The sequence below is a fragment of the Seriola lalandi genome, unplaced genomic scaffold, assembly GCF_002814215.2.
Source record: "Seriola lalandi dorsalis isolate HSWRI2012SDOR001 ecotype SW California unplaced genomic scaffold, Sedor1 jcf7180002054865, whole genome shotgun sequence".
In the NCBI taxonomy this organism is placed as follows: domain Eukaryota; kingdom Metazoa; phylum Chordata; class Actinopteri; order Carangiformes; family Carangidae; genus Seriola; species Seriola lalandi.
Window position 1 is genome coordinate 44,857 of NW_019525418.1, and position 10,382 is coordinate 55,238.

At 41.0% G+C, this 10,382-nt stretch overlaps 1 protein-coding gene across 1 annotated transcript; it reads left to right on the forward strand.

Annotated features, from left to right (window-relative positions):
* The first annotated feature begins 2,577 nt into the window (after nucleotides 1-2,577).
* Nucleotides 2,578-10,376, forward strand: nup50 (nucleoporin 50). Its single transcript, XM_023428037.2, has 8 exons — nucleotides 2,578-2,736; nucleotides 4,227-4,305; nucleotides 4,813-4,896; nucleotides 5,071-5,284; nucleotides 6,654-7,328; nucleotides 8,647-8,731; nucleotides 9,247-9,365; nucleotides 10,132-10,376. Exons 2-8 carry the CDS (start codon nucleotides 4,237-4,239, stop codon nucleotides 10,329-10,331), a joined length of 1,446 nt encoding a protein of 481 aa, XP_023283805.1. The 5' UTR covers nucleotides 2,578-2,736; nucleotides 4,227-4,236; the 3' UTR covers nucleotides 10,332-10,376.
* Nucleotides 10,377-10,382: the final 6 nt, after the last annotated feature.

The window sequence follows — 10,382 nt, forward strand, 5'->3', positions numbered from 1 at the left end:
CCATGTCTCCTCATTTGCAATAATTGCTGATGTTCAACATCCCTTCACGGCCACTGATCAATAGTTTATCGGTTCTCTCCGGGGAGTCGCCGCCTTTGATTCTGCTCACAGCTCTGAAGATTGGCCCCCGTACAAACCGGCCCCGCTGAGCTCCGAGGGCCCGGGCTCGACTCGCTCCGAGCCCCGGCGGCTGCGGGCTTCAGAGGACCCCTGCTGAGAGGGGCCCCAGGGCTGAGGGCCCCTCCATCTTATCAGCACAGAGTAATTCTCTGCACAGCAGGAAGAGGCTGCTTCTGTTAAAGCTGCAGCTGGTGGAGGGGAAACACAAGTGCTGCACACAGCAGCATTTACATCATCTGCAGAGGATTCACACACTGATTCACACACTAATAAATCCATTAAATGTTCGTCTATATAATAATATAATAATATATTCAGGTCAAAGTGATGTAAGACAGAGAAAGGCTGAGTCTTCCTCACAGAACAGCTACAGAATTATGTGTATATATATATATATATTTATGTAAAGGAGACGCTCTTGGAATTTCATTAGGAGCTCATCAGTTAAAATGGAGAGTTTTATTGTCTTTAAACCTTCCATTACAAAGGTTTAGTACGTCCCCCTTTAAATCCAGCTGTCCTGGATGCTGCGTTCATATATTTCAACATCACAAAATAAACTGTAATAACAATATTAAAATAGCTTTAAAACAAGGAATAAAAATGAGGAGACAGTGGTAAAAGTAATGACATTAAAACATATGTCCTATGATCAGAGAGATGGTTCCATAGAGAAGTTATAGACACAGACGGCAGGTCTTTTAAATCAGACGTCCACAGAGAGGGTGTGATACCTGTCTCTTATACTACTGGAAAAGTCCTGGAAAGACCCTGGAAAATGATCTGTAGAAGTGTGGGGAACCATGTTTCTCTACTCTTTTTTCCTTGTATCTTTAAAATGTGCAACACTTGTCTTCCTGACGTGTTGTTGATGATATTTGGTTGTATATTAAAAACTCTGTGGCTCCTTTGGGACCTTCACTGATATAAAAATGGTCAAATATCATTTAAATAAAACTCTGGATCCTTTAAAATGATCTCCCATGATTCAGTGTGATGTGTCAGTGCTGCATGTGTTTGTGTTTAAAGGCTTTAGAGAACCCCTGCCTCTCTCAGCCTCACATGTTGGCCGGCCTGTTCCTTCTACATTATACAGGTTTTCTCTTTTTTCTGCTGCCAAGTCCTTCCATTTTCTCCTCGCCAGCTGGTCAAGGGTCTCCTGCTGCCGCTAGGGCCCACAGCTCACTTCCTACTTTCTCCAGCACCTGTTCCTATTTGGCAAGGCCGACCGGGATCCTGAAAGCTTGGAGACGAGCCATCTGCTGCCCAACTCTGCACCATTTTACCCCCCAATCCCTCGAGTCTCTGCGTGTATCCTGAGTTCTTCTCTGAAAACACACAGCGCTGCTGAAGGATGGAGGAGAAGCTGAAATGGACTGGCTGGTAAATCCCAAAATCACCATTTAGCTGAAGGGGAAAGCTGTGAGAAGGCAGGTTAAATCAAAGCTGGACATGTGTGGCGGAGCTCATTTACCCCATGCAGGTGCAGTGACTGATAACTGTCACTTTTCATCTCAAACACTGAAAGCTGCTCTGACCTTGACGCAGCAGCAACGGTTTATTTTTAATGCCTTCGGCCAAAAATTACGTTTCCAGTTTATAAGAATGAGGGATGTGGGTGAATTCAGACACTTTCAAGCTACAAAAAAAAATTCCACCAAATCCTGTATTAACCAGCACAACACCTCACAGGTGTCTCCAGATTTGATGGTTTTCATTCTGAGTTTAAGGATTATTCTCCTCTGCTGGTTCACAGCCAAACAAACACAAATAAACACTATCAGGGTCCATCCCAACACTTAAACTCTTTTAATTTAACTCTTTGTGTTGCTATTTCATAAGTGTAATAGAATAATTAAAGACAGGAATTATTGCATTACAAAGATTGTTAATATAGTTTTCTAATGCACTGAATATACAGGAAATACAGTTTATAAAAAAATATATACCAAATAATTCATTTTTAAAACATGTAAAAAACAAATATGGCTTCTCTCTGGAGCTGTAGTAACAAGAGATCGGTGAGCCAATCAGAAGAGAGGAAGCTCTGAGCCAAATAAAGCTAAGTGACATATATCACAAAAACAAATGACGTAGGTAAGAAACTAATAGAAGTAAAACATAAATAAAATAAATAAAATATATAATATATAATAAATATAAAATATGCTAAATATATAAATGAATAAAATAAAAATCATCAGCATCTTATCTACATGAAACTTTATGTAGCCTAAAACAAAACTGTTCATATTTTAATAAATACATATAATTCAGCCAATAAAAAGATAAAATAAATAAATACATTAAAACGATGTCTCCAAAACTACTGTTTCCTTATTTTTAAGATCTCTAAGTGGCTCTACTCAAAAGCTAGTTGTTATGGACTACAACTCCCATATTAGAGGGTGCGTTCTGCTGCGCATGAGCAAAGAGGTGGGCCGCGTGAGCCCATGCGGATGTGCCGCTATGTAAAATGGCGGCGTGAGAGAGGCTCGTTCAAATCACAGCGGTTTATTGATTTTTACCTGTGAAGGTGTTTTACTCACGTTTCTGAAGTGGCCTGCGTCACCTGGAGTTATCACACAATCAGTCCGGATTTACCCTCTAGAAAAGGTACGTTAGGTTTAATTAACCTGGCCGCATGAGGAGCTAACGTTAGCGCCGAGGCGGTGTTTAACATGACGTTAGCCGCTCGCTGCTAGCTAGCTAACGTGCGGGCCCGGTTAGCCTGAACGCCCGCCGTTAGCTCACCGGCTAAGAGCCCGAACATGGACGTTGGGTACCCAGTGAACCTGTTAACAAAGGTTCACAATCCCCTCACGGTTATACTGTTCTACCCGGTTAACTGTTAATCTGACCTCAATCTTGGTGTTTATCTCGCTAACGGTTGGTAGCCTGGAGGAAGAGCTAGCTGAGTAAAGCTAATTAACTGTTAGTTAACTTAAAGTCTACACGACAGGTTTTAATGTGTAACCATGGAGCTGAGTGGGAAACAGCAACCTGGGGTTTAATTCTCAGATCAGTGGGTTAACGGGATGATGTAGGTGTTAGCAAAGATTATCGACACTTAGACTAACTGTAAGTAACTGTAAGTAATATTAATTAATTACAGAAATAACGTCTATCAGTTACTGAGCAGAATCATTGTGCAGTATTTAAATAGTAATTACAGCGACAGTATGGTTCAGATCTATTTACAGATTCTATTCTACTTGTTTATTAATTTTCTTTTTTATTTGTATTTTGTTTCTTATATATTTGATTTAGTTCATGATTGGTTGAACGTGATGGAGTACACTGGGGTTTCTACTTTTGCTTTTACTTCTACTGTCAGTGAAAAGTATTCTTTAAAATAGGATGTTTACAGTTGCTGTTGTTATTAATCGTCCATGTTGTTATTAAGATGTTGTTTTTGACTGAATGATGTCTGAAGATCACCTCAGCCTCTGAGAAGCTGTTTTTATTTATTTATTTGTATTTTTTCTGACATCTTATAAAATAAATAATTTGTTAATTAAGAAAATATTGAGCAGATTTATCTATATGGATAGAAAGAAAAAAGCAGACATATTACTTAAATGTATTGCTTTGTACAACTAACGGTAAAAAACACAGACATTCAGTTACTGTCAAACACGACTTCAGAGAACCAGCATTATATTTATATTAAGTTACATTTGTGAAACTTAAATGTTTTACATAAAAATAACTGATTATCAAAATTTGTTGGCAATTAATATTTTATTATTTGATTAATTGATAAATCGACTGCTTGTTTCAGCTCTAGTCCACAAACCTTTTAATGTTTGTCAGGTGTTGATTCAGTTTGAAAGCTGTAGTTGCATTTTACTGATGGTTTCTAATATGTCAGTTATATTAGGACATTGTGCAGTATGGGAGCTAATTACAGCCGTAGATGATACTTGAGAATCTTGTGTTTCTCCTTTAACGCAGCTCAGGTTTGGTCAGTGACACCTCTGCAGTAGAAACCTGCAGACTCCGAGTCCTGACCCGGTCCTGGTCCAGATCAAGCTGCCGATGAATTACTCAGATAAGATGATTTGTCACTAACTGTTTATTTTTTCTTCCTCTCTGTGTCACAGAGCAGGTGGGATGGCGAAGAGGATCGCTGACAAAGAGTTAACGGACAGGAACTGGGATCAGGAGGAGGAGGGAGAGGAGGTGAGTCCCACACAGATCTGACCAGTGATTGTACAACCTTAAATAAGAGACATTGTCTGGATTGATCCTGTAACATGTGAGAGTGAAGATTATAAACAGATAAAAACAAAGATCCTAAAAAGAACAATAACCAGTAGAAACCAGGTCATCATCTACTTGTGATTTAAAATTTGATCTCCTATGTTTTTTATTATGACATTACATGTAAAGATGACACTGACAGTGGATTAACAACATTATGTTGTTATTTGAATATTGTGTTCCAGCCCAAAATGGATTGTCCCGATGTTGTAACATCTCCAAATTCCTAAGTCCTAATGAAAACTGAGAGTTTTAGTTTTGATCTGTGGAGACTGAAAAGGTCAAGGAAATAAAATTGACACGGTTTTACCTCCACCTGGATGTAAATGAAGTGAGAGAAAGAGCCGAGGGACTTTAGTGTGTCAGAGTTTGTGCTGATGTTTTAACCTGTGAATCTAAAGCAGGTAATCTGTTCATCTCCATCAGGCGGGGACGTTTTCAGTTGCGAGTGAAGATGTGTTGAAGAATCGAGCCATTAAAAAGGCCAAACGCCGAAACCTCGGAGCTGAGGTGAAACAGAGTTTTACATCAACTTGTGAATGAAATATTTAGGAAATATGAACAGATTCCTCTCTTTTTAACCTGCTTTGTATTTTCAGTCTTTGATTATGAGACGGATTTGTAGTGTGAAGACATTTAACCTGTGTGTGGTTCAGTTAGTTGTAAATGTTTCCTGTGTTTCAGGGGGAGAGTCCAGGAGCGTTCAAAGGTTTTAAAGGCTTTTCTTTGACTGCGGCGGTGACTGCAGCAGCGGCGAGTGGGAGCTCGACTCCCACCCTGTTCTCGGGTTTCGGGAACGGTGGAGGCTTTAAAGGCATCGGCGGCCTCACCAACGGAAACAGCATCGCTCCTTCGTTCGGAGGTTTCTCGTCTCCTGCAGCGTCCACTGCTGCTCCAGGTGAGACACAGTCACACCTGACGTCCAGTTACTGTTTCCCTGACGTTTCATCAACAGGATGAACTTCAGAATGAACACAGGTGGTTCAGGAGTCGTGGACAGGTGTTCCCTGACGTTTGTGTTGCTGTCGATGTTCAGTATTATAAAACCTGTTTTTACTGGAGCAAAAGGTTCGAAACTTCATCAAAATAACTGGAGAATCTGGATTTTGTGAGATTTTTGTCTCGATAGATATAAATACTGTGATTAGTTCACCAGCATATTTTCACACTTTTGTGTCAGTTAAGTGTGATCTGCTTGGCCTTTAATGTTGCTTTAAAAACATAAAAAGATTCAGAACAACAGGAAATAGTTTGAATCAAATTGAAAACTAGTTTTCATTGTCTGTTGAGTGCAGCTTCTGCGTTTCCTCAGCTTTGTGTTAGTGACGCGAGAAAGGGACTCTTCATCTTTTTATCAGATTGTATGACTGGGATGATAGTGTCTCTCTCTCTCTCTCTCTCTCTCTCTCTCTCTCTCTCTCTCTCTCTCTCTCTCTGTGAGACAAAAAGAGAGAGAGGTCTGAACGACACAAAGGAGCCACTCAGCTCAGAGGATGTTGGTGTTTTAACCACTAGATCAGAATGAATTTCTCTTTAAGACTCAGCTGTTGATGTTGATTTCACTGATGTTAATTAAAGAAACCGGCAGATGTTTCACTATAAAAGCTTTTAATTTGAAGCAGATTGACTTTGTGTTAAAAAGCTTCTTACTAAAATATAGAATGCGTTTATTACGGTTCAGTTAAAGACACCTGACATTATCTGAGAATGAATGTAGATCATGAAGATTTTTGAAACCAGCTTTGACTCTGCATAGTTTTCATTTATTTATTTATTTTTTGCTCTGTTACAGCAGAAGTTTATTATTTTATTTTAGTTGTTCTTATTTTAAGATAAAGTGCATATTTTTTTAAAGATGGCTGCCTCTCTCAGTGACGAACAAATGAATATTTTAGTTTGGTTCCTTTGTGTTCACAGCAGCTTTCTGACGTGATTGTGTTGAAACGAGACTGAGAGCTGATGGAGATGATTTTAATCTTCATCCTCTCTTACACCATCATCATCGTGGTGGTGGTGGTGGGTGCAGTGGCCTCAGACTGTGACATGCAGCTGAGTTAAAGCTGCTCCTGTGTGGAAGTCTGTGTTTAGCATCAGGGTGTAATGGAGCTGAATCAGCGACGTCTGTGTGTTTGTGTCTGGCTGCTCTTTCATTTCATGTCGTCGTGTCGCTGCAGGGGGGGGGGGCTGCAGCAGAGGGGGGAGGGGCTCCTCGTTTCTCTTCCTCTCAGCCTCATCCAGCTGTAACATTTCTCCCTCCATCATCTCAGGTCTGACGTTCAACAGCCCCGCCTCCACTGACATCACGGCCAAGCAGACCAATGGCTCCGCCCCGAGCCCGGCTCAAAGCTCGGGCTCCGGCAGCAGCAGCAGCAGTGTCAGCAACAAGGAGTACAGCCGGCAGCTCACCGCCCTCAACTGCTCGGTGCGGGACTGGATCACCAAACACGTGAACGACAACCCGCTGTGTGATCTCAACCCCATCTTCAGGGATTATGAGCGGCACCTGTCCAGCATCGAGCGGCAGTACGGCGCCGGCTCTGCTGCTCCATCTGACGGGGGCTCGGAGGAGAAGAAGCAGGGAGGGATGCTGCCAACCACAGCCACCCCTCCTCCTCCTCCTCCCTCATCTTCCTCCTCCAGCAGCAGCTCGGCGGCTCCGGCTCCAGGCGCCACTTTGTTCTCCTTTGGTAAAAAAACGACAGAAGACTCGACCCGGGACAAAAGCTCCGCCGCCGCTCCGATCCCCGCCGGCATCACGTTTAACTTCGGCCAGAAGGTGGACAGCTCTGTCCTCGGCTCCTTAGGGTCCAAAACCACGACCCCCAGCTTCTCCTTCTCCTCCTCCGGCGCCTCCTCCAGTCAGACCTCCCTGTTCGGAGCTCCTGGATCCGCCGCTCCTCTGTCCTTCAGCGGGACGAAGGCTGAGGACGCTAAGGCTGCAGGTACGCTCTAATTCATTTATGTCTCAAACGGACAGAAGAGAGAGACGTTCAGTTGTTCATTTATTCTTCAGTGTCAGAAACATAAACGAGTTCTGATCAGGGATGCAGCTAATTATGATTCTTATCAATCACAACAGATTTAAAGCTGAAATATAAAGAAAGAAAATAATAATTGACCAATAGTTTTATGTAAAAATATTTGCTGCTTCTTGTTTTTCACGTATCAGATGGAGAGAGAGAGATATTTACTTTATTCTTCCTGAGGGAAGATTCAAGTGTCCAGTAGCTCAATATTAGAAATAAAGGTAAAAATAAATAATTCAATTAGATAGTAAATGAAATATCATTTGTTTTTTTCTGTTTCTGGCATTTCATAGACCAAACAGTTGATCAAGAAAGTCAGATGATAAGAATCATCGCTTTTTCCTGTTGCTCTTTATTGTTTCTTCACTTTATAAAATGTCAGAAACTAATTCCCAGAGTCTGAGACGACGTCCGACCGTCCAGAACCCTAACACTTAGTTTCCTGTCAGAGAGAAACTGAGACACTGACTTGGAGTATTTATTTTGAATGATTGATTGGTAAGTTCACTAATTGTGTCAGCTCTAATCACTGTGGTAAAATCAGATGAATCAGGTTTTATTATTAATGAAACTGAAATAAACTCTGACATGTAGAAACGTTGACGTGAGGAGAAGCAGTGAACTGTAGTTAGATCATCAGGTGTCAAATAATGACATTCATCTTATTATCCATTAAACTGCTAATTGTTATTTCATCATGTCCCTGAAGACAAAGACAGAAAACCTTTAAATGATCAATCAGTAATCAAAACAGCTGATGGTCAATCTGATGTTGATTTTATCTGCAAAGGAGGAAACTAAAATCTAAATACATCATGTTTTGAATCAGTGACTGGCTCAGCTCTTTAAATTGTTAATTACTGTGTGTCAATCTAACGTGTGATAAATGATCAAGTCCTTTATTAAGTAACAGTTATCAGTTTTATTCGGAGTTGTAAATATTGATGATTTTCATTAAAGATTAATTGATAATTTTAGAAAAGAGAAAAAATGTCTGAAACACCTGCAGAGACAAACTTAATATTCTGATGTTACGACCTGGAGAAAGTTTGTAATGACGTTAACGAAGGATCAATTATCAGAATTGTTATTGATGAATTTCCCGTCAGTCGACTCGTCACTCAGTTTAAAGCTGATCTCCTGAACATGGAGATTCTTCAGACGTCAGAAGGTCGACGTCACGTGACTCGACGTGAATCTGATCTTCATGAAACGTTGTCGTTTGTTTTTTTAGACGAGAACGGAGAAGAAGAGTCGGAGGAGCCGCCGAAACCTGACATCAAAGAGGTGAAAGAGGACGACGCTTTCTACTCAAAGAAGTACGTCAGAGCTTTAAAATCATATTTAATAATAAACAAAACACTGTAGTAAAGTCATCGCTCCCTTTGGTGAAAACCTCCATCTCTGGGAGTTTGCAAAGCGAGAGCAGCTGAGTCTCTTCATGTCTTCAGATTTAATTTGATGCTTTTCCATCAAGTTTACTAAAGAGGAAAATTAAAAATCCACACGTTGACTTAAATGGATAATATTTTTTTATTTGCCACAGATATAACTGTATATGTTTATATAATACATGTTACATAGATGAGACTTTAATTAAAACCCTCTCCGGTTTGACTGAAGGTTTTTATGTAGAGAAAAGATTTATTTGTAATAAATGTTTGTTGGTGTAAATGTCCCTGAAGCTGGAGGCTGTTCATGTTTCATCACTTTGTTTCTTCTGCTGTTTTCGGTTGAACATGAAAACGAGGCGTCGTCGACGTTTGCGACGCAGAGCTTTGTGTTTGTGCAGATGAGCGTTGCTCCGTGTGTTCACCTGTTGTTTTTCCTTCAGGTGTAAAATGTTCTACAAGAAGGACTCGGAGTTCAAGGAGAAAGGAGTGGGAACTCTGCACCTCAAACAAACAGCGGAGGGAAAAACTCAGTTGCTCATTCGCGCTGACACCAACCTGGGTAAAAAACAAAAGAATTACAGCTGCAGGAGTTTAGTTTGAACTGAAAACAAAATGTCTGATTCATCAGCAGGAGACAGCAGCTGCTTCTACGTGAACTACAGGATTAGAGACGTATTATATATTATATTATATTATATTATATTATACGTATTAATGAGAGATTTTCTAAATTGAAGATCCATTCTCATCATCTAATCAGTGTTTTCTTGATTAATCATTTGCTCTTTAAATGTCAGAGAAATGGAGAAATACTTGGTTTCTATGGCGACGTCCTCAGTCAGCTGACGCAGGAGACAAACAAAACCCGAGAAAAAGAAACAAGTTGTTTCTCCTCATTGTTCAGGTGTTTAATCCCAGGATTAATTTAAATTCACATTAATATGCAGCAGAATATTCCCACACACAGACTGTAGAGAGGAACAGCTGTTTCCTGTTTGACCTCAGCTGAGCGAACAGCTCCACCTGCTGCTGCATCAGAGGAACTGCAGCTCAGGAAACACCTTCAAACTGAAATCCACTTTAGTGTTTTCTGATTTATTTCTGTTTTAACTCGACTCCTTTTCTAACTGATTCCTTAAGTTTAAGACCGAGATAAGAGAAACTCTTAAATACTGAATGAACATTTTAAGGAAACCTTAAGTGGAAGACTTGGAACAATGTGTTCTTCCTCCTTTTAAGATCTGATTAATAATCAATTAATGAAAGTATGTTAAACATTGATGTCTCGGCTCCGTTAACGACCTCGTCTCCTCCGTCCTCATTAGGAAACATCCTCCTCAACATCATGGTGCAGTCGTCCATGCCGTGCTCTCGGGTCGGTAAGAACAACGTGATGGTGGTGTGCGTCCCCAACCCGTCCATCGACGACAAGAACCCCAGCAGCCCCGTCCCCCTCCTCATCCGGGTCAAGACCGCCGAGGACGCCGACGACCTCCACAAGATCCTGGAGGAGAAGAAAGGCTGAACCCCGAGCTTTTAGCAGACTTCACCTGGTCATCCTCTGACCCCCCCCCCC